This window comes from Mobula hypostoma, chromosome 15 (genome assembly GCF_963921235.1).
Source record: "Mobula hypostoma chromosome 15, sMobHyp1.1, whole genome shotgun sequence".
Classification (NCBI taxonomy): Eukaryota; Metazoa; Chordata; class Chondrichthyes; order Myliobatiformes; family Myliobatidae; genus Mobula; species Mobula hypostoma.
The window spans coordinates 15,735,613-15,760,478 of record NC_086111.1 but is presented as its reverse complement, the minus strand read 5'-3'; the positions used below and the strand labels follow the sequence as shown (position 1 = coordinate 15,760,478).

General features: G+C 42.4%; 1 protein-coding gene across 1 annotated transcript in view; it reads right to left on the bottom strand.

The window, feature by feature from the left end:
* Positions 1 to 21,418: 21,418 nt before the first annotated feature.
* Positions 21,419 to 24,866, bottom strand: part of LOC134356716 (testis-expressed protein 264 homolog) — a 440,281-nt gene continuing 436,833 nt past the window's right edge. The window contains exon 4 of the mRNA XM_063067773.1: positions 21,419 to 21,952. Coding sequence (XP_062923843.1) covers positions 21,666 to 21,952 — 287 coding nt within the window. The 3' untranslated portion in view covers positions 21,419 to 21,665. The remainder of the gene's footprint in view (positions 21,953 to 24,866) is intronic.

Genomic DNA, 24,866 nt, shown 5'->3' with positions numbered 1-24,866 from the left:
CAGGGAGGCAAGTACAAGAGGTGGGGGAGTGGCACTGCTAATCAGGGATCGTATCACAGTTGCAGACAGGGAGGACGTCATGGAGGGATGGTCTGCCGAGTCAGTGTGGGTAGAAGTCAGAAAAGAAAGTGAGCAATCACTCTATTGGGAGTACTCTATAGACCACTCAGTTGCAACTGAGGAACAGATCGGGGGCAGATCTTGGAAAGCTGCAAAAATAACAGGATTGTTGTCATGAGCGACTTCAACTTCTATGCTTTATGTTCTATGAGGGAAGCACTGATCGGTGATAAAAGAAGAAACGTACTTAAAATCAGAGAAAGTAGGGGAGGTCCTTAATGAACACTTTGCTACAATATTCGCCAGTGTGCGGGACCTTGATGGATGTAAGGACAGTCTGAAACAATCTGGTATGCTGGAGCATGTCGACATTAAGAAAGAGGATTTTTGAGATACATTAGGATAGATAAGTCCTCTGGGCAGGATGGCATATACCCCAGACTACTACTAGAGGCTAGAGAAGGGAACACTGGGCCTTTAGTGATGATCCTCATGTCCTCACTGGCTACAGGAGTAGCACAGAGGACTGGAGGGTGGCAAATGTCATTCCTTTGTTCAAGAAAGGGAATAGGGTTCAGCCTGAGAATTATAGGCCAGTGAGTTTCTTGTCAGCATGGGCAAACTGTTAGAGAGGATTCATTGAGACAGATTTATGAGCATTGGGAGAAGCATAGTCTAATTAGATATCATCTGCATGGCTTTATGAACTTGATTAAATTGTTTGAGGAATTGACAAAACAAATTAATGAAGGTAGAGCAGTGGATGTGGGCTATATGGATTTTAGTAATGAGTTTGACAAAATTCCCCATGGGAAGCTCATTCAGAAAGTCAGGAGGTATGGGATCAGGAAATCTTGGCTGTGTGGATTCAGAACTGGCTTGTCGACAGAAGTCAGAGGGTGGTGATAGATGGAGAGTATTCTGCCTGTAGGTCAGTGACCAGAAGTCTTCCACAGGGATCTGTTCTGGGATCCCTGATCTTTGTGAAGGAATGGAGGGATCTTGGGGTCCATCCTTCTTCGCCTATCAACTGGTACAGCTACAGCTATACAAGATACTGCTGAGGCTACACCTGCAGTACTGCGCTTAGTTTTCGAAACATAGGAAACATAGAGACCTACAGTACATTACAGGCCCTTCAGTCCACAATGTTGTGCTGACCATGTAACCTACTCTAGAAACTGCCTAGAATTTCCCTACCGCATAGCCCTCTATTTTTCTAAACTCCATGTACCTATCAAAGAGTCTCTTAAAAGATGTTATAAACTGAAAAGAGTGCGGAAAGATTTCACCGAGACTTGAGGGACTAGGCTATAGGAGAGTTTGGACAGGTTAGAACTTCATTGCTTGGAGTGTAGGTCACTGAAAAGTGATCTTGTAGAGGTGTATAAATCATGAGGGGAATACATAGGGTGAAGCACAGTCTTTTTCCCTATGGTTGGAGAATCAAGAACTGAGCATAGATCTAAGGTGAGAGGAAAAAAAATTAATGGGAACTTGAGGGATAATTTTTTTATACAGAAGGGGGTATGTATGTGGAATGATCTGGTAGAGGAAGTGGTTGAGGCATATATAATAACAACTTCTAAATGACAGTTGGACGGGTACGTGGCTGGGAAAGGTTTCAAGGGTTATGAGCCAAGCACTGACAAATGGGAGTAGATTGGATGGGAGTCTTGCTCGGATTGGATCAGTTGGTCTGGAGGTGCTGTTTCCTTGCTATGTAACTCTATCTATGATTGAATGATTTCATCAGTAGTTTATTCCCACGGTAACTCATCCTATCACAGATCTTCACTGCAACTTAAAATGAATTTCTTTTTTCTCTTTCTCAGTTCTGACGAAGAATCTTCAATCTGAACCATTAGCTGTTTCCCTCTCCACACGTTCTGAGTGTTTCTAGCATTTCATCTTTTTTTTCCCAGATTTCCAACATCTGAAGATTTTTGGTTCACAAGACATTGCTTCCATGGAAATAGAAACCTGTTTGATTTGCCACTGTGACATACAATTGTTCCTTCACACACCAGCGGCAGGGTGCAGTCACACAGTACACACCAGCCTCTTCAGCCCAGCAACTTCATACCAGACTTCAACCACTCATTTACACTAATCCTATATTATCACTTGCTTCTTTGTTCTCCCCTCATTCCCACCAATTCCCCCCAGACTCTACAACTCATCCATTAGGGGACATTTGCAGTTAACCTACTGACCTGCACATTTTTGGAATGTGGGAAAATCTGGAACAGCCAGAGGCAAACCACAGGTAAGCCCCACACAGACAGTACCTGAGGTCAGGACTGAACCTGAGGTCAGGACCGTACCTGAGGTCAGGACAGTACCTGAGGTCAGGACTGAACCTGAGGTCAGGACAGTACCTGAGGTCAGGACAGTACCTGAGGTCAGGACAGTACCTGAGGTCAGGACTGAACCTGAGGTCAGGACCGTACCTGAGGTCAGGACAGTACCTGAGAACAGGACTGAATCCTTGGGTGTTGGTCTCAGTTGCAACAATTTGCTGTAATTAATAGTGACTTTTATAATGAAGACCTACATCCTAAGAGTGAACCAACTTTTCATCCTCAGGCTGATACACTATCTGTGAGAGCACTCCAGCCTCTAGTCCGAGGATGAGATGAGCGAAGTTTGTAATCTTAGCCCTGAGAAAGAACAATTTGACCCTGATTGCTTTTACTTTCTTCTTCCTTTCTCCACTTTTCATGCTTAGGCTGAGGTACTGAGGTTTGGGATTGAGGAGGACTTGTGGTTTCTCTCAGTATAGCTGCTTTATCTTTTCTCCCCTGTAATTCCTTTTGTTATTCCCCTGAAGTGATCAGATGCACAAGTGATTTGCCTCCCCAACCTCCCATATCCGCTGGGAGATGCTGGCAGAGTGGTAGTGGAGCTGCCATGATGAACAGTAATATGTGTGCACTCTCATTCTGTGGAAAGCTGTGACTCCATGGTCCCCTCACATCGACTGTCTGTGTTCCTCCTTTCTTCCTGCTGCCCATCTTTCTGTCGTTCTTGTTGTTTCGATGAATGTTTGGGAGTTTTCCCTCCAGGTTGTATGATTAATTAGCTTAGAAACTCATTCATCCTGAAGGCAACATTCACCGAGCAGGAAATTAATTCTTAGATTCAACTTTCCACCGGGTCACTCTATACCAACAAATGATGTACCACAGCACTGATCCAGTGTGCTGCCTATACTGATCTCACTATCACACTATTAATCATAGTACAAGATACTTCCCCACAACAATTACTACCAGTATCAAATTGGTAGGAAATGTCTTTCTTGCTCAGACAATAATATTATGGGCCGCCACTATATTGTAGCGGCTAGTGTGACATTATTACAGGTTGGAGTGTGGGAATCCGGAATTCAGTCCCGGAGTCCTCTGTAAGGAATCTCTGAACTTCCTCCCCATGGAACGCATGGAATTTCTCTGGGTCCCTCTGTTTCCTCCCAGAGTCCAAAATGTACCAGGTAGGTGAAGTGGGCATTGTAAATTGTCCTGTGATTAGGTTAGGGTCATATCGGTGTTGTCAGGGGTTGCTTGAAGGGCCGGAAGGGCCTATTTCACCCTCTATCTACAAATAAAATAGTAAAATAAATAATAGTGACGTGTGTCACTCCTGGTAACTCTAAATCCTTTTAGTGTGTAATAGAAAACATGCTTTGCTCTCTTCAAAAACTGGGACTTTTAATGAGAGTCCTGATGAAAGGTCTCTCCAAAAACGTTAACTCTTTATTCTTTTCCACAGATTTTGCCTGACCTGCTGAGTTCCTTCAGCATTTTGTATGTGTTACTCTGGATTTCCAGCATCTAGAGAATTTCTTGTGTTTTTGACTTTTAATTAGGTATTTTTTTCACTCCTTCATGGCTAGAAATTGAAGACAATGGACAATTAAAATTGTACTATGGAGCTTGCTTCTCAACCCTTGACCTCTTGTGGGTTTTGTTACATTTATAATTATACATCAGCAGATGCTGTGCAATTTTCCCTGCAGTGAATTTGTGGACATGCTGCTATACTATAGGACCGTGAGCACTCTGAGGAACATGACACAGAAAAATACACAGGTGGTATTGGAAACCAAGAGGTTACACAATTAGTTAAAGTTAATAATATCTATTAAAAGGAATCGATCCCAAGCCCAAATATATTTGGAAAGCTTTTAACAGAAGGTAACTAAAAAAGCAATAAGGAGAGAAAAAACAAAATAATCAGAATCAGGTGGTTTGAGCAGCGCCCAATTGGGGATCGGAAGCCTGAGAAGATGTAGCTCAGTCAGGTTCACTGATTGAGTAGAAAAGGCAGCATCTTGTGACAGTTTGGTGCTTTGCGCAACGTCCGATCAGTACTCGGGATTGCCAGGCAAGAACAAATTAAAGTAAGGCAGAGGGAATCGGAGTGTCCACCTTTGGAGCGGTCAGAGTTAGGCTGGGGTTTTTGAGGTTTTAGCTCTTCGAGGCTTCAGCGAGGAAGAGGCTTGAGTGAGGGAAGGCAAAAATGCTGTAGGTAGAGGTTTTTTTTCTCCCTGACATTTTATTGTTTTTCCTTCTTTGTATTTGTTCTGTTAGAACAGCAGAGGTGCCAGGCAGGATAGTGGAATGCTCCTCTTGTAGGATTTGGGGAGGAAGGAAGACCTCCAGTGTCCCTGACGACTACAACTGCAAGAATTGCATCCAGCTGCAGATTCTAGCACTCTGCATTAAGTAGCTGGAGCTGGGACTGGATGAACCCCAGTTCAAATTGAAAAGGAGACACTGGCTCTCATGTGGGTTTGTGAATGCTTCCGATGCTACTTGATAAGCACTAAATTCCTACTCGAAACAGACCACAAGGTACTTGAGGGCCTCCTCAACTTGAAATACTTGGATGACTTACCTCTGTCACAACCACGGATTTGGCAGCGCAGCAGATATGGCAATTGCGCTCGTGAATATGCATGTGTCAGCTAATTATTATTTCATTGTGATAGTATTTAACTCCATTCATTCCATCGTAGTGCTTGTTGAGACTTGAACCAAGCACAGTAACACTTCGCTGCCTGTTTGCATTCAGCCTTGCCTGAGAAATTGGACTGTCAAGTCAGCTGACACTGAAGACTGGCGGTATTCATTTTATATTTAGTTATTCTTTTCAGCCGCAATGTTGGCTTCATTTTCCATTTTAGAGTTTTAGTTAACGGCCCTGTTTGGCTTAGTGTTTATTGTTTTCTTTTCCCTTTAACACTGTTCGCATTAAAGTCTGTGAACTATCGACCTGCTTTAGGGTCTCTCACTCCGCACTTGGGCCATATCCAAACTAGGTGACAGCAAGTCTCGACCACACACAAAGATGGACCCAACAGAGAGAGAGCAGCTGACCTTGGCCATGAGATTCGTTGGTCAGAGTGATTCATCAAGATAACAATGTTCGTTGGAATTCCCATGTATAAACTCTTGATTCTGCCTCCACTGTGAAAGAAGGATTTTGCCAAGTAATGGCCCCAGCATTGGTGGCTTGAGGAGAGGGTGCCTTCTATTCTCAGTGCATGTCCTGACTTTACATTCCGAGAGTCTCAAGTCTACATACCGAGCTTCTCTAGTCTACATTGAGTTTCTCCGGTATCCATTCCAAGCTTTTCAAGTCACGAGTATCCAGGTTCCCAATTTTGTGGTCCCGTGACTCAGATCTTCATAACAAATGATTATCAATTGATTCAACAAGTCATCTTTCAAGTCAATAGTGTAAATTCTGGAAGAGCTCTGCTCCAAAAGATGATCCCTGGCTGGACTGTGCAAATATACAGGTAAAGTAACCCTATCAAGAGTATTTTTAACCTCTTGATGGAAGTCATGGTACAGACTGGGAAAATTGAACTTCCATGTGGAAAATTAAACAGATCTACAGAGAACCAGCTAGCTTAGCGATGAAAGAAACCTGTCTATGCTGTTTTGATCTGTAAAATTGAGACTATATCCTAATTGCCTCTAGAAAAATTGTGAAAGATTTGTGCAAAATTTGAAAAGTTTCCTTCTCTAGATTTCAAGTTTAATGCTAACAAGGTTTCCCAAGGACTTTTCTCTATGTTCCCAAGGTTTTTTCAATTGTTTCCAGGCTTATTCAATGTGTTTAGGGTTTTTCAATGTCCTCCCCACCTCGAAGACTACCAAGGCTCCATCTTGGCCCCACCCGAGGTTTCTTGATCTCAGTTGAGGTTCCCATGTCTCTCAGTCTCTCAGGATTCCCAGGTAGTCTTGTCCCTTGAGTTCCCCATGCCCCTCAAGTTCCCTATGCCTCCCGAGGTTTCTTGATCTCACTCAAGGTTCCCATGTCTCTCAGTCTCTCAGGATTTCCAGGTAGTCCTGCCTCTCGAGTTCCCCATGCCTCCCAAGTTCCCCAGGTCTCTCGAGACATCCCTGGATCTTGAGTTTTCAAGTCTTCCTCGGCCATCAGGTGCCAGCTATGGGGGGGGGGGGTGGTCCTGTAGTGACTTCTGCCTGTGCAGGGGATCAGAGAGCATTGGGCTCTGAGGTTTTTAGAGCACTTGAATTGGTTAATTGTTGCTTAACAAGTTATTAATGGTTTAAAAGTTCCCTGCGTTTTTCTCAGGTGACTTGTTCCTTGTAATGCACTTTCCTGGTGCTTTTTGTTTAAGTTTATTAAGTTTATTTTGATGGGCTCAGGGATTCTGTGTTAGTTTTATTGTTGAAGCAGATGCCCGATTAGCTCCAATCGGAGGGTCCTCATTTTGAGAATGATTCTTCTCACAGTGTCGCTTGGTCGGGCTACCTCTGTCTAAGTTCTTGTTTCTGTCTCTACATGGAAGCCTTTGGCTCCGATATTGGCAGTGAACACCATGTCGCTTATCTACCTACCAGCATCTCTGAAGGACATCTTGGACAGATCCCTCATCCGGGATTTCCAGCGAACACAGGTCTGTGGTGCTTAGAGAGGGGAGCCCTGTCGCTACCACGGATTTGGCAGCGCAGCAGATATGGGTAATTGCGCTTGCGAGTATGCGAGTGTCAGCTAATTATTATTTCATTGTTTTCTTTCAATATTTTTATTAATATTATATAATTTGCATAAATACAAATACAAAATTCATAAGGATACAAGTAATGCAAATTACATTACATTTAAATCACAGTAATACGATCACAGTATCCCATATTCCAAATCAATCATGTAGAAAAAAAAGGTTGAATTACAAAATGAAATAAAATAAAATAATTGTATTTTATTTAAAAAAATCTACCCCCACTACCAAAATGAGCTGGTTGGTAAAAAAAAAGAAATACCTTACCGTATAATATTATAATGATAATGGCTCAGATCCATACTTCAATAACAGTTCAAAGATTATGAAAATAACTCAGAAAGGGTCCCCATAACATTAGAAAATTATGTTTAGAATCAGAAATCGAACAACGAATCTTCTCTAGATCAAGGCACAACATAACGTCAGATAGCCATTGAGCGTGAGTGGGCGGGGCAGCCTCCTTCCACTTGAGCAAGATCACCCTCCTGGCCATAAGAGACATAAAGGCCAATACCCGCAAATTAGATGGCTTCAGTTTTGTAGCATTATCCTCAATAATATCAAACATGCCAGTCAAGGGATTGGGCTTAAAAATAACATTGAAAAGTACAGAAAAAGTTTGAAATACATCTTTCCAAAATTTTTCAAGTCTCGGACATGTCCAAAACATATGAATTAGTGTGGCCACTCCATTAGTACATCTATCACAGTAAGGGGAAATATTTGCATAGAAACGAGAGAGCTTGTCTTTAGACATATGAACTCTATGTACTTTGAATTGTAATAAAGAATGACGAGCACATAATGATGAAGAATTAATTTTAAAATAATCTTTCATCTCTCTTCAGATATGAAAATCTGTAAATCCTTTTCCTAGTCTCCTTTAATTTTATCTAAAGAGGCCCTTTTCAGTCCCAACAGCAGACCGTAAATGTAAGATATTGAACCGTTGTCAAAGGGTTTCAGATTAAAAATTGTATCTGTTATATTCTCATCTGGACTTGTAGGAAATGTATGTAACTGAGATCTTAAAAAATCTCTAATCTATAAGTATTGAAAGAAGTGGGTATTGGAAAGGTTAAATTTCGTTGAAAGTTGCACAAAAGAAGAGAGATTCCCTCCATCAAACAAATCCTGAGATCGTTTAATACCCAATATATCCCGTTCTTTAAAAGATAAGTCAATTATAGATGGTTTAAAAATACAATTAGAAAAGATGGGAATCAAGAGGGAGAATCTCAATAAACCAAAATGTTTTCTAAACTGTAACCAAATCCTCAAACTATGTTTGACCACCACATTGTCAGTTAGTTTATTTAAAGATAAAGGAAGTGAAGATCCAAGTAAAGAAATAATGGAAAATTTCATAACAGAGTTGACTTCCAAAGAAACCCATACAGGGTAATTCTCATGGTTAATGTAATATATCCAGAACGTAATATTTTGTATATTAACTGCCCAATAATATAACCTAAAATTGGGTAAGGCAAAGCCTCCATTCTGTTTGGGTTTTTGAAGGTGAGCTTTATTTATACCAGGTTTTTTATTCTTCCATATCTAGGAAGAAAGAATTGAATTCAAAGAGTCAAAAAAAGATTTAGGAATAAAAACAGACACAAAAAGGTACATAAATTTAGGTAAGATATTCATTTTAATAGAACTAATTCGGCCAATCAGTGATAAAGAGAGAGGCGACCAATTAGAAAGTGTTTTTTAACATAATTCATTAAAGTTAAAAAGTCTTCCTTAAATAAATCTTTATAATTCTTAGTAATTGTTACTCCTAAGTACGTAAATTGTTTTCTTAAAATTTTAAAAGGAAGGTTAATATCAGTTGGTATTAAATTGTTTAAAGGAAACAGTTCACTCTTATGTAAATTTAATTTATATCCTGAGAACTGACTAAAATTAGTCAGTAAATGGAACACGAATGGTAAAGAAGTTGTAACATTAGATATAAAAGCAATAAGCCATCAGCATAGAGCGACACTTTATGGATAGTACCTCTCCTTAAAATACCAGTAATCTCTTTAGACTCTCGAAAGGCAATTGCTAAGGGTTGTAATAGAGCCCCGAGATCTTAGACTTCTGAATTCAAGCCAGACTCTCAGTACGAACCCTTGGTGTGCCGAACAACAGCCAGTTGTGAAACCCCGAGAGCGGGTCCCATTCCCACAAAGAACCGAAGTCAGCATGTAACTCCAGGTCAGGGTCTTCAAAAGAACCCTGAAAGAGAAAAATAAAGATGTTAAAGATGGAAATAGAGCTGTTTCCAAAGACGCAAACAAAGGAGTCGCCATTTAGCGCCGTCTTAATTTCACCTCCACATTGAATGCAGGGGTTGGTATGTTATGTTGAAGTTGTATTAGGCGCTGGTGATGCCAGATTTGGAGTATTGTGTGCAGTCTGGTCACCCACCGAAAGGAAATTATCAGTAAGATTGAAAGAGTACAGATAAAATTTACAAGGCTGTTGTCAGGATTTGTTAACTTGAGTTACAGGGAAATGTTAAATAGGTTAGGATTTTATTCCTCAGAGCATAGGAAAATGAGGGGAGATTTGATAGAAGGATACAACATTATGAGGAGTATAGATAGGGTAAATGCAAGCAGGCTTTTTCCACTGAGGTTGGGTGAGACCAGAATTAGAGGTCATGGGCTAAGGGTAAAAGGTGAAATGTTTGATGGTAACCTGAGAGGGAACTTCTTCATTGCGAGGTTGGTGAGAGTGTGGAACTTTCTGCCAGTACTGAATGCAGCTTCGATTTCACATTTAAGCAAAACTTGGATAGGTACATGGAGGGGAGGGGTATGGAGGGCTGTGATCTGGGTGACGGTCAATGAGATCAGGCAGATTAATAGTTCCACATGGACTAGGTGGGCTGAAGGGACTGCTTCTGTGCTCAATGTTACTAAAATTGATTTCTTTGCCTTCTTTCCATTTCATATTCATAGGGCATGAAGCATAGGACATAGAACAGTACAGGAACAAACATTTTGACTGAAAAAGTTGTGCCAAACCAATTCAATCAGTAATCAAAAGGCCAGTTAAACTAATCTCTTCTCCCTCCACAATGTCCATATCCTTTCATTTTCCTACCCTTCATATGCCTATCTAAACGTCTCTTAATGCATCTGGCTCTATCACCACCCCAGGCAGCGTATTCCAGACACCCACTACTCGATGTAAAAAAAACTAGCTGTAAATATACTCAGTGCAGATTTCCCTATCCTCCATGTCCTTCTCCATCATAAATACTAATGAAAAATATTTATTGAGGAGCTCTCATACACCCTCTGCATCCAAGTAAATATTCCTCTTTTTCCTTGAGTCGTCCTACCCTCTCCCCAGTTATCCTCTTGCTCCTGATGCATGGATAGAACATTTTTGCCAAGGACTTTTCATGGCTTCTGGTGGCTTTCCTAATTCCCTTGAATTCTTTTCTGGCTTCTTTATAATCCTCAAGGGCTCTGTTTGGTTCTAGTTTCCTAAGCTTTACATTCATTTCCTTTTTCTTGACTAAATTCACCATTTCTCTTGACATCCAAGATGTTGACATTTTTGTCCTTCATTCTGACCAGGAGATACCTGTACTGTGCTCTGTGTAGTTGATCTTTAAACGCCCTCCACATATTAGTTGTGGACTTGTGCAAAAAAGCTGTCCCCAATGAACCCCCCCTCCCCCACCCCAGCCCCTGCCTAATGCTCATGTAATTTGCCCTGCTCCAGTTTAATACACCCACAGGATCCATGCTTCTCCTTATCGATAGCCATCTTAAAACTTAAGGAGTTGTGGTCACTGTTCCCTAACTGCTCACCAACTGAATGGTCGGTCACCTGTCCAGGCTCACTACCCAACACCAGGTCCAGTTGGACTTTCTACATATTGATTCAAGCAACCCTCCTGGATGCACCGAACAAATTCTGCCCCATCTAATCCATTTGCACTGAGAGTCCCAGTTTACATTAGGAAAGTTGAAGACTCCATGACAGCAACTTCATTGTTTTTACACCTTTCCTCAATCTGCCTGCATGTCTGTTCCTCAGTGTCCCAGTGGCTATTGGGGAATCTGTAGTACAATCCATCAGAGTGATTGCATCCTTCCTGTCCCCCTCTCAACCAAGTCTTTGTAATGGCCACAATATCATAATACTGATCCATACTGTAAGTTTACTACCTTTACCTATCACACTTAAATACACTCACTTCAAACTCTCTGTCCTATCATATATATTACTTTGTTCCTGCCTGCTTTCACTGGCCCTGACATCTACCCTCCTCTCCATCCCTCCACTTTCTGACCTGGTACTCTGGTTCAGATGATAAGTGGGTCAGAGAACATGGTCTGGATTCACAAAACCAGGCAGGATTCTATTAAATAAACATATCACTGGGAACTATAGAAAATATCACGGAGAAATAAGAGACTGCAGATGCTGGAATCTGGAGCTAAAATCATAGTGCTGAAGGAACCCAGTGGTCTATGAAGGAAATTGACAGTGGACCTTTTGGATTGAGACTCTTCACCCTGACTGGAAAGAATATCAGGTATCTGATAGTCCATTGGATTGGCATTGGACATTGTGGCTACAGGTTTCTCTCTGACTTTGCCTCTGTGTATGAACACCACATTGACCTCGGGCCTCTCTTTCCCTTAGCAAGGGCTGAAGGCAAAATTCTGAGCAGATGAAGCATGCCAGGTCTGTAACAATACCAAGCCACTGCTGCTGCTGTTAGGAGTAAAACTTTCGGATGGCATTCAACATGACCTGTCCCTGTTAGATTATTGTCCTGTTGGTCAATAGAGAAGATTAATTACAAGTCTGGAAGTTGAAACCTAATGGCCGAAGCTGGAGCCTGGAACCCTGTCCTGGATGTGTAGGAGATTGGAAAGGAGGGTGGGAGGGAGGAATGGGGCTTGTTTTGCTGGTGTTGTTTTCTTGCTTGTTTTGTTTTGTGTTCTGCGAGGTTCTGCCGAGTGTTATGGGCATGCTTTGCTGGCATGGGAATGTGTGGCGACACTTGCTGGCTGCCCCAACACCTTGCTAGGTGTGTTGGTTGCGGATACATATGACACATTTCACTGTATATTTCAATGTAATGTGATAAATAAATGAATCTGAATCTGGTGATTACTGTCTTTGGAATGAGACACATTTCCAGCTGAAAGATGTAACAACATTTTGAGGGGCATAGATATGGTGAATGTGCACAGTCTTTTTTCCTGGGCTGTGTAATCAAGAACTAGAAGGTTTAAGGTGAGAAGGGAGAGATTTAATAGGGAAGTGTGAGGCTATATTTTTTTCACCCACAGTATGGCCAGTGTGTGGAATGAGATGACCAAGGAAGTGGTTGAGGCAAGTATATTAACAACATTGAAAAGGTACTTGGAGAGGGGCATGGAAAGGAAAGGTTTGGGGGGATATGGTCAAACATGGGCAAATTGCACCAGCTTGGATGGTAATCTTGGTTGGCAATGACCAGTTGGACTGCAGAGAATGTTTCCATGCTGTATGCCTCTGTGCTTCTGTCTCTATCACCTGGTCAAATTATCACCATTGGATAGTCTCTCTAAGCCAGATCACCCTAGTGTCCTCCATGCTCTATATAGACCCACAATTCTGCTGCCCTTGCCTTCAATCCAACTAAGTCCAGTTGCCACATCACTCCCGTATCCACAGCGCCCTGTTTCAGCAACATTTAACTTCTCATCCTTGTTTTCAAACCCATCTATGCCCTCGCTCTCCCCAACACCGTAATCTCCCCTGGTTCCTCTAGGCCTCTTCCCATGACTCCTCTCACCACAAATGACCATCTAGCCACGTGCTACGAGTATGTCCCGTTAATGATCCGCCTTTCCATCACCATCTCTTTATTTAAGTTTCTTAAAACCTACTTGTTTGAGCAGCTTGGCTACTTGGGCTATTTCCATCTGGTACATGAATATCCTATAGTAAACCCCTGCTCATAACTGTGCCTTCTTATCTCTTTGTATTCCTCAGTTGAACTGTATTTATTACAATGCTCAAGGTTTAACAGGTCAGGCTGATGAACTCAGTGTGGATTGACTCTAAGGACTGGGATGTGGTAACCATAACAGAAACATGGCTGAAAGAAGGGCAGGACTGTTCAGGTATGGCAGAAGGACAGATAAGCGAGGAGAGGGTGTAGCCTTTTTGATGAGGGAGGAAGTAGGAAGTAACATCAATAATTAGAGATGAGTTTCTAGGGGGATCATCCAGTGAGGCCACATGGCATTTGGACAGAACTTAGAAACTAGAAGGGGAAGTCACTGGCAGCCAACCAGAAAAGGATCATTTTATTCCCACTCGCTGCCTCCTACCAATCAGCCAATGCTCTAACCATGTTAGTAACTTTCCTGTAATACCATGAGCTCTTAACTTGGCAAGCAGCCTCATGTGTGGCACCTTGTCAAAGGCCTTCTGAAAGTCCAACTATACAACATCCACTGCAATTGACTCTTAACATTTTCCCAACCACTGAGGGGAGGCTAACTGGTCTATAATTTTCTTTCTGCTGCCTTCCTCCTTTCTTAAAGAGTGCAGTGACATTTGCAATTTTCCAGTCCTCTGGCACCATGCCAGAGTCCAATGATTTTTGAAAGATCATTTCTAATGCCACCATAATCTCTAACACTACCTCTTTCAGAACCCTAGGGTGCAGTTCATCTGGTCCAAGTGACTTATTTACCTTTAGGTCTTTTAGCTTTTTGAGCACCTTATCCCTTGTAATAGTCACTGCTCCCACTTCTCTTCCTTCACACACTACAACATCAGGCATACTGCTAGTGTCTTCCACAGTGAAGAAATACTTATTTATACTTAAAATACTTATATACTTATTTAGTTCATTAGCCATCTCCCTGTCCCCTGATATTATTTCTCCTGCCTCATTTTCTAGTGGTCCTATGTCCACTCTCATTTCTTTTATTTTTAACATACTTGTAAAAAACTTTTACTATCCACTTGGATATTGTTTGCTAGCTTGCTTTCATATTTCATTTTTTCCTTTCTAATAATGTTTTTAGTTGCTCTCTGTAGGTTCTTAAAAACTTCCCAATCCCCTATCTTCCCACTAATTTTTGCTTTGTTGTATGCCCTTTCTTTTGCTTTTGCAATAGAAAGCCATGGTTGTACTACTTCACCATTTGAGTATTTCTTCATTTTTGGAATACGTATCTCCTGCACCTTCCTCATTTTTCCCAGGAATGCATCCCTGCCAGCAGCCCCTTCCAATTTACTTTGGCCAACTCCTCTCTCATACCACTGTAATTTCCTTCACTCCCCTGAAATATTGCTACATCAGACTTTACTTTCTCCCTATCAAATTTCAAGTTGAACTCAATCATATTGTGATCACTGGTTCCTAAGGGTTCTTTTACCTTAAGCTCCCTAATCGCCTACGGTTCATTACCAACCCAGTATAGCTTATCCCCTTGTAGGCTCAACAACAAACTGCTCTCAAAAGCCATCTCTTAGGCATTTGACAAACTCACTTTCTTGAGATCCATTACCAACCTTATTTTCCCAATCAACCTGCATGTTAAAATCTCCCATGACTGCCATAACATTGCCCTTTTGACAAGCCTTTTCTATTTCCTGTTGTAATCTGTGGTCCACATCCCAGCTACTGTTGTGAGGACTGCCATCAACGTCCTTTTACCCTTGCGGTTTCTTAACTCAACCCACAAGGATTTAACATCTTCCAATCCTATGTCACACCTTTCTACTGATTTGACGCCATTCTTTACCAGTAGAGCCACACCACCCCTTTTGCCTACCTTCCTATCCCTCCGATATAACGTGTAATTTTGGACATTCAGTTCCCAACTACAACCATCCTTCAGCCACGATTTAGTGATGGCCACATCATACCTGGCAATCTGTAAGACTTGGCACCTCTTCTAAAACTAACTTCTATAGATGCACGGTGGAGAATATATTGACTGGCTGCATCACAGCCTGGTATGGAAACACCAATGCCCTTGAACAGAAAAACTTACAAAAGGTAGTGGATATGGACCAGTCTATTACCTGTAAAGCCCTCCCCACCATTGAGCACATCTACATGGAGCACTGTTGTAGGAGAGCAACATCCATCATCAAGGATCCCCACCATCCTGGCCATGCTCTCTTTTTGCTGCTGCCATCAGGAAGGATGTACAGGAGCCTTCGGTCCCACACCATCAGTTCAGGAACAGTTTAGGTCCCTACAACCATCGGGTTCCTGAATCAGTGGATAAATTCATTCATCCTAACACTGAACTGACTCACTTTCAAGGACTCTACAACTCATGTTCTCAATATTTATTTAGCTATCTATCTATCTATCTATTTATTTTTTATTATTTTGGTTTTTTTTCTATTTTGTGGCGTGCAGTTTCTCATTGATTCTATTGTGATTCTTCGTGTTTACTGTGAATGCCCACAAGAAAATGAATCTCAGGGTAGTACGTGGTGACATACATGTACTTTGATAAAATATTTACTTTGAGCTTTGATTCTGAACTTTTAATGCTTTGACTACACAGTAAAAAGATTAAGAGTACTGAAGAATTAAATCAGAATGGCAAACAAGGGTATGAAATGGATCTGGCAGGTAAGGTTAAGGAAAATCCCAAGAGGTTCTATAGCAATATTAAAAGGACAAGAGTGGCTAGGGAGAAGGGATAACTCTTAGAGATCACCAGGGTCATGCATGTCTAAAGCCACAGGAGATGGGTGGCAGTGTTTACTGAGGTGGAGATGTTTTGGAGGACATTTGTTTGACCAGGAAAGAGGTATTGGCATTAAGATGGATAAATCCCCAGGGTCTGGCTGTGTGCATCCTTGGACTTTGTGCAAGGCTGGATGAGAAATTGCTAAGGCCCTTGTGGAGATACTTACTTCATTGTTAGCCACTAATGAAGTTCCTAAGGCCAGGAAGGTGGCTAATGTTTTCCATTGTTTAAGAAGGGCACTAATGAGAAGCCAGGGGACTACAGGCAGGTCAGCCTGACAGCAGTGATGGGGCCGTTACTAGAAGGGATCCTGACAGACAGGATCTACCAACATTTGGTATACAGATTTCGATTAGGAGTTAGTATGGCTTTGCATGTGGGAAATCATACTTGAGGAACCTTTCAGAGTTTTTTGATGATGTAATCAAAAACATAGATGAGGGTAGGAGAGCGGATGTTGTCTATCTGAACATAAGCAAGGCCTTTAACAAGGTCCTGCTTGGTAGGTTGGTGTGGAAGGTTGTGGAATCCAGGGAGAGCTAGATTAGTGAATTCAAAATTGGCTCTGAGGGAGGAAGCAGAGGGTGGTGGAGAGTTGTTTCTCAGAATGGAGGCTGGTGACTAGTGGTGTGCCACAGGGGTTGGTGTTGGGACCCTTGTTATTTACATAAATGACTTGGATGTAAATCCACAGGGCTTGAATAGTAAGTTTGCGTATAACATGAAATTAGGCGTTGTTTAAAATGGAAGAAGTTCTGTTGATTTTGTTGATCATGTAGGGAAGTGAGCAGAGAAGTAGCAAATAGATTTCAAACAGATGAGTGTGAGATGATGCATTTTGGAAAGCCAAGCCAAACTTAGGACTTAAATTATGAATGGTAAATAGGGCAGTTAGGTGTGTAATGGAACGGAGAAACTCAGGACTACAAATGCATAGTTCATTGAAAGCAGCATCACAGGTAGACAAGGTGGAGAAAAACGCATTTAGCACTTTGGCTTTTATCATTCAGGGCACCGAGTTTAGGAATTAGAACATTATGTTGCACTTGGACCACCGTACACAGTTTTGGTCACTCCGTTATTGGAAAGACACAGTTAAACTGGAAAGAATGCAGCAAAGATTTATGAGTATGTTTCCAGGACCAGAGGACTTAAGCTATAGGGAGAGGTTGGCCTGGCTAGGCCTTTATTCCTTGGAATGCAGGGGAGTAAGAGTGACCTTACAAAAATGCTGGATGGGCACTGTTGCTGGCATGGGCTCGCTGGGACTAAAGGACTGTATCTGTGCTGTATTGCTCTATGAATCTATGACTTTTATTCATGTTTGAAAAGTGAGCAGAAGAGATCCACTGATCCAAAGTTCTGAGTAGCTAAACAGGCTAAATAATTGGGATATTATGCATTGCGAGGCATAAATTTAGAAGTACTCAATTAAAGTTGGGGGAATATATTGAGTGAGAGCTGTGATTCTGCTAATTAAATCAGTTAGAGAGATTCATAGCTCCTGCGTATGTTATATAAGGCTGACAATGACACATTTTGCTTTATATTTCAATGTTTTTATGGACATTTGACAAATAAAGCTAATCTTTAAAATCTCTTTATTCAGTAGTTTGATGACTGGGGCTGTTTCATTGCCTCCGGTGATTAAGACCATAAGACAATAAGACATAGGGGCAGAATTAGGCCATTCGAACTATCGAGTTTGCTCTGCCATTCCATCATGGCTGATTTATTATCCCTCTCAACCCCATCCTCCTGCCTTTTTCCCATAAACTTTGACACCCTTATTAATTAAGAACTTGGCAACCTTGCTTTAAGTATACCCAATGACTTGGCCTTCATAGCCGTCTGTGGCAATGGATTCCACAGGTTCACCACTCTCTAGCTAAAGAAATTCCTCCTCATCTCTGTTCTATCGCTGGATCATTCTAATCGTTGAGCCGATTTGGAAAGGTTGAGAACGGCTTCTCCAGTAGCGAAATCTAGGCCTGGAGTTATTCATCGCAGTGGGGCATGGTTCCTAGAGTGAGGTGCAGTAAGCTGTTTGGGCAATCTAAACGTCAGCCTCGATAGACTGGAAAGGCAGGGTGTGGAGAGTCGGACGAGGTTGGATTTTCTAAGCACCGAGCCTGTTTGGAGAGGTCAAGAACAGCTTCTCTGGCAGCAAAGTCTCGGCCCAAAGAGATTCGTCGTGATGGGCCCAGTTCCTAGTACAAGGTTTACACAATTTAAGCGCTGGCCCGGATAGTCTAGCAGCTTCTCTCTGCGATGCTAACGTTGTGAAGCTGCCTCCGGCTACTGTGCTTCATGTCTGCAAACTTTGTGGTGACTTGCCCGCTAACATGTGAAATGAATACTGAGGCTTTCGGCCTACTCCTATTGTTTGTATGATTTGTTTTTTCTCTCTTTCTCTGTGAGCACCACTCTCTATGGTCTTTTTTTTAAATTGGGTTCTTTCAGGTTCCTTGCTTTGCAACTGCCTGTAAGTAAACAAATCTGAAAGTTGTATAATTTATACATTCGTTGATAATAAATACACTTTGAATCTTTCTAAAGGGGCAACCTTGTATCCTGAAGCTGTGCCCTCTGGTCCTAGACTTCACCACTATAGAAAACATCCTCTCCATATCCATTCTATCTAACTTTTTCTACATTTGATAGGTTTAAATGAGATTCCCCCCTCTTACTTCTATACTCTAGCAAGTTCAGGGCCAGAGCCATCAAATGCTCCTCGTAAGTTGACCCTTTCATTCCCAGATCATCCTTGTAAACTTTTTCTAGACCCTCTTCAACATCAGCTCATCCTTTCTTAGATATGGGACCCAAAACTGCTGACAGTACACTCTGACCAATGATTTATAAAGCCCCAGCATTTCATCCTTGCTTTCATATTCTAGTGCCCTCAAAATGAATGCTAATATTGCATTTACCTTTCTTATCACTAACTCAACCTGCAATTTAACCTTTACTGAAATCTGTACGAGGACTCCCTAGTCCCCTTGCACTTCTGATTTCTGAATTTGCTCCCTGTTGAGAAACTAGTCAATGCTACCAAAGTGCATGACCATATACTTCCCTACACTGTATCTTCCACTCTTTGCCTATTCTGTCTAAAGCCTTCTGCAGACTTGCTACCTCTTCAACAGTACCAGCCCCTCCACCTGTCTTAGTAACATCCACAACCTTGGCTACAAGCCATCAATTCTATCATCAGTAACAAGCTCTGGTGCAGACAACTCATCCAGTGACTACAAGATGCTGAATTCATTCAGGGAAGTGAAAAAAGAACTATTCTCATAGACATTGGGATTACTACATCTTGTATGGCAAAGAATGATGAAAGCCCAGATGATTTTTTGAGCAGCTTTGATTGCCTGTAAATGAAGCAGACGGTGTGGGTGGGATGGTGATTGGAAAAGAACTGTATAGATTTTCCCGTCAGATTCAGCTGGAATTTTTCACCTGGAGATGAGATGGAGACCATAAAAAGAACTGTATCCATGTGGCATTGCCTAGATGACCTGAATTCTTTGTGCATCTGGTGTTTTCTACTGTGCAAAATCAGCTCCAGGGAATTAGGTGGATAAGATCAACAGTGAGATCCAACGGCGGCTCTGCAAAGCTTCGTGGAGAGCGAAGGGCTTGACCAGGCACAGAGGAAGTCATGGTCATCTGCTGCGACCAGGGACGACCCCAGTTTGTACCAATACCAGAGTACTTGTACCACTGGTCCCAGACTTCAGAGATTGAGAGAGTGGAACCGTTCCCGTGCAACAATTCCTTCACTTTAAAAACTTTCCTGCACAAGTTTCTTTTTGTCATTCACATCGTCAAAGAAGAACTGTACAAATCATCAGATATGATGGACAACCAATCAGTACTGTTGATATATTTATATAATTTGGTCTGAAGAGGTCTTTGTTTTAAATCACACCACAATCTAAATACCAAATTAAAATCTCAGAGTTAACTATCAAAGGCAAATACCATTTGCAGTAATTAGTCTGTTGAAACTCGTGCCATTCAAAGAGAAACAGATGTTTTCCAAAGCACTTTTCCAAGCTTCAAACTCTGTTTATCCAAACCGGCCTTTCCTAAAATGTTTGCCAGTCAAGCAGGGCTAGCAGAATGTGACCATGTCTCATTTGGATGTGCCAAAAAGTTGGGAAACTCTAAATTCAAGAACTGGAGAGACAGAAGACTGTAGACCCTGGAAAATGGAGCAGCATACAAAATGCTGGAGGAACTCAGCAGGCCAAGCAACATCTGTAGAAAGAAATGGACAGCTGACAGTTTGGGTTGAGACTCTTCATCAGGCTCCACCAGCCTACCAACTCTTGCCACTCCCTTTTCCCTCATCCCATTATACCAGCTATCTCCCCTCTATTCTCATCGTTACCATCAGGAAGGATACAGAAGCCTGAAGGCATACACCCAATGATTCAGGACCAGCTTCTTTCTGAATAGACATTGTACCAATGAACACCGCCTCACTACTTTTTCTTAAATGTCTGTTTTTGCACTACTTATTTAACTACTTTGCATGTATACTTAATGTAATTCAGAGTTTTATTTCCTATATTATCCCAAGGATGCAGTCTAGAAGATGAACGTGCCTTTGGGGTTCTGAGACTTGGTGGCCCTGTGGGTGAGCTGATTCTACACCAGTGCCACCAACTGAAGCATCGTGGGAAAAAACAGAACGTCGGGAACAATGGATCTGCTGTCAGGGGCTCTGTACTCGGCGAATTGCCTGCTCCTTCTCCTTCTCTCCTTGGTGGAGGAGAGTTTGTTGTCCATTCTCAAGTCGGAGAACTCGGGGCGGGGGGGAATAATAAAAAAGTAAAGTGGCAGACTTTAACACTGTACGTAAGTCAGTGAGTTGTTTTATGTCTCCCCTCTCACTGAGTACCATCTCTCTTTCCCTTTATCCCTTTAATAGGAAGATTGGGGGGGAGGGGGAGGGAGAGAGATAGAGAGAGAGAGAGAAAGAGAGAGAGAAAGAGAGAGAGAGAGAGAGCGAGAGAGAGAGAGAGAGAGAGAGACACTGTGGTATGTTAAATTATCAGGTGAACGATTAGTTTTAGTTGTACTGCAGATCATGGTCTCCCTTGGGGGCTTTGCTATTGCTTAATTGGTGGGTGGAGGACGCTGATGTGTTTTCTTACTGAAGTAAGTGGGGTGGGGGAGGGTCATTGCTTTGCTGCTGTTTCTGCATGGGAGGGGGGAGTGGGGGGACTTTGAGGTTCTAACACTTTTACTGTCACTCACTCTTTGGGGCACTCTTCTGTTTTCGGGGATGACTGCGAATTCCAGGTTGTATATTGTGCACATTCTGATATTAAATGGAACTATTAAACTGTTATCATGTATTGCATTGTACTGCTGCCACAAAGTTAACAATTTTCACAACATATGCCAGTGATATTAAACCTGATTCTGATTATATTGTTCAGTCCAGACAAGTAAAACCTCTCTCCAAAGAAGCTCCCTGACCTGCTGGGTTCCTCCAGCATTTAGCGTGTTGGACAAGAATTGGAATTGCACACATTGTGAAGTGTGGGTGAATTTACAAACACAAACTTTTTAATTGTGGAAAAAACAAATTATTTGGATTTATTTAAAGAACTAATAATAATACTCAAGCTCACAAATACAATATTGCACACATTCTGATACATTTCCATCTTTGCTCTGAATCAAACCATAATTTCAAGCCTTTTCTTTAATGTTGCCACAAGCGTTCCATAGGTCTGGTGCTGGAAGAAGTTGCCTGCATGGAGCCAATTGCATCAAGATATATCGTAATTCTATTTTTATTCCTCCTCTGTTCTCCTGATATCCAGACGTCTTTTTGTGTTGGTCAGTTGAGTGGGCTCCTTGTCCTCTGGATCAGCGGGCTGAGATATGTTGGGCCGGTTCCCATTACCCTGTAATTCCAGCTCAACTTCTTCGAAGGATGAACTGCTGGCCACTGACTCACTCCAGTCGCTGTCCTCCATCTCCCCACTGGCTGTGCCAGGTGTGACAGGCGGCATCAGGGAGGTTTCCCTGCTCTCCGTGAAGGCCTCGTACGTCACCGAGCTGCTGTCGCTAAACGAATCTGCACTTGCGGTAAAGAAAAAGAGAAAAACTTGAGCACGTTAAACATCAAAAACGTTTCAACATCAACAATGTGCAGTTTACAGCCTCTTTCCCCAGGTTACAGTACCACCCGGCAGTGAATTTCTACTGTATCAATCTGCTGGTGTTTGAGGCCTGCCCTGCATCAGATCCTAACAGTGGCCCAGCTGACAGAGCTGCTACCTTAGCCCTCCAGAGGCCAGGGCTCGATTCTGTGCTTGGGTGCTGTTTTGGTGGGAATACATTGAGGAAAAAGTTGTGATTCTCCTAATTAACTCAGCTTTAGAGAGATTCATAGTTCCTGCATAGGGCTATCAGTAGTTTGGTGTCCGGAGCTGTTTTATTGCCTCTAGAGAATAGCAGAGCTCTGGTGCAGAGTGGGCATGGAGTTCACATGTATTCCTTGTGACCATGTGAGATTTCCTCTGGGTCCACCAGTTCCCATCCACATCCCAAAGATGTGTGATTTGGTGGGTTAAGTGATTACTGTGCTTTGAACTATTCATATTGGTAGAATCTGGGGTGAACTGATGAATGAACTGTGTGGAGTATCTGTATAGGATTAGTGTAAAGGGTGGTGATGGTTCGCATGACTTTGATGGTCCGAAGGGCTTGTTCCATGCTCTAACTCTGTGTGACTAACAATTCCCTGTTGGGGGTTGAGAGAGGTATCTGTCGAGAAAGGGACTGGGTACACAGTGGAAGAGTGGTCAGTGCTGCCAGGACTTGCCCAGGTGGTTGGTCAGAAGGCATTGCTCTTTTTTATACCTTTCAACAGCCCTTTGTCTATCTCTCAGCTCTTGGTCTAGATTTTAGAGATTAGCTTTATTTGTCACACATACATTGAAACATTCAGTGAAATGCATCAATGGCTAACATGGTCCGAGGATATGCTAGCGGCAGCACACAAGTGTCACTACACTTCTGACACCAACATAGTATTCCCACAATGTCCCAACCCTAACCTGTACGTCTTTGCAATGTGGGAGGAGACTGCAGTACCCAGAGGAAACCCATGCAATCGTGAGGAGAATGTACAAGCCCCTTACAGACAGCAACAGGAATTGAACCTGGACATCTCAACCTGACGCACACAAAATGCTGGAGAAACTCAGCAGGTTAGGCAGGAGGGGAATATAGAGGGGAATTAGCATGCAATGTTTTGGGTAAGACGTTTCATCAGTCCTGCCTCCAGATAAGTTACAACACTGGCTACTATCCCAACAGTAAACCAGTAACGAGAAAAGACTTACAAGATTTACCAGGATGTTGCCTAGTGTTGGGGGCCTGGGTAACAAGGAGAAGTTGTGTAGGCTAGAACTTTATTCCCTAGAACGTAGGAGATTGAAGGATGACCTAATAAAAGTGCCTAGTCTTTTTCCCAGGGAGACAGTGTCATAAACAAGAGGGCATAGGTTTAGGTCAGAGGTGAGATATTTGAAATGGACATCAGAGTCAGCCCTTTCATGTAAAGCATGGTGAGTATTTGGAATAAGCTGCCAGAAATAGTGCTTGTGGTGTGCACATTAGCAATATTTAAAAGTCATGTAGCTAAGCACATGGAGAGAAGCAGTTATGGGCCAAATGCAGGCAGATGGGACTAGCTCAGTCAGTATGGATGAGTCGGGCCAAAGGACCTGTTTCCATGCTGTATTGTATGACTCTCTCTCATGCTACCTCACTGCGACCCTTGCAATTTATTTATCTACCTGTACTGCACTCTCTGTAGCTATAACTCCATAGTTTGCTTTTCGGTTTGGACAGCCTCAATCTACTTACGTTTGGAATCATCTATATGGATGACATGCAAAACAAAGTTTTGGCTCTAGCTTGATACAAGTACACCAATTACCAATATTCAGAACTCCTCAGCAAATGAAGCAGTCCGTGTCTACAGGAAACAAGATGTAGACAACATTCAGACATGAGCTATACCCAGGTAAAACTTGTGCCACAGAAGGACCAGGCAATGAACATCTCTGGCAAGAAAGTGTGACCACCAAATATTGACATTCAGGGACATTAACATCACCAAATCCCTCATCATCAATGTCCGTTATTGATTAGAAACACAACTGGACCAGACACATACAGTAAATACCATGGCAAAGTACCCTTTGATGAATGATTCCCTTGAAAACAGACTTTCCACTATCTACAAGGCACAAGTCAAGAGTGCAGTGGAATATTCTCCACCTCCCTAGATGAAAGCAACTTCAAAAACTCTCAAGAAGTTTAACACACGCACATTCTCTCTCTCTCTCTCTCTCTCTCTCTATCTATCTATCTCTCTATCTGTGTCTGTCTGTCTGTCTCTCTCTCTCTCTCTAGCTCTCTGGAACTCAGCAGGTCAGGCAGCATTTATGGAAATGAATAAACAGTCTATGTTTTGGGCCAAGACCCTTTATCAGGACTGGAAAGGAAGTGTGAAGAGGCCACTCCTAAAACAGAGGAGCAATGGTAATTTCTTTCCCCCTTCCCTTCACTCTTTTTCCATTCCCCATTCAGGTTCCCCTCTTAACACTTCTCTTCCCCTTAACTGCCCAACACCTACTTTCTCTTCACCTTCTCCCACGTTCCACTGTTCTTGCCTATAAGATCCCTTCTTCTTCGGCCCTTTACCTTTTCCACCTATCACAACCCAGCTTTTCACTTCAACCTCATCCCCCCCACCTCCTTCACCCTCACCTGGTCTCCCTATCACCTGTCAGGTTGCACTCCTTCCCCTCCCCCCACCTTCTTATTCTGCCTTCCTCCACCTTCCTTTCCAGTCCTGATAAAGGATCTTAGCTTGAAACATCGACTGCTTATTCCCTTCCACAGATGCTGCATGACCTTTCAGGATTTTGTATGTGTTGCCCTGGATTTCCAGCGCCTGCAAATCTCTCGTGTTT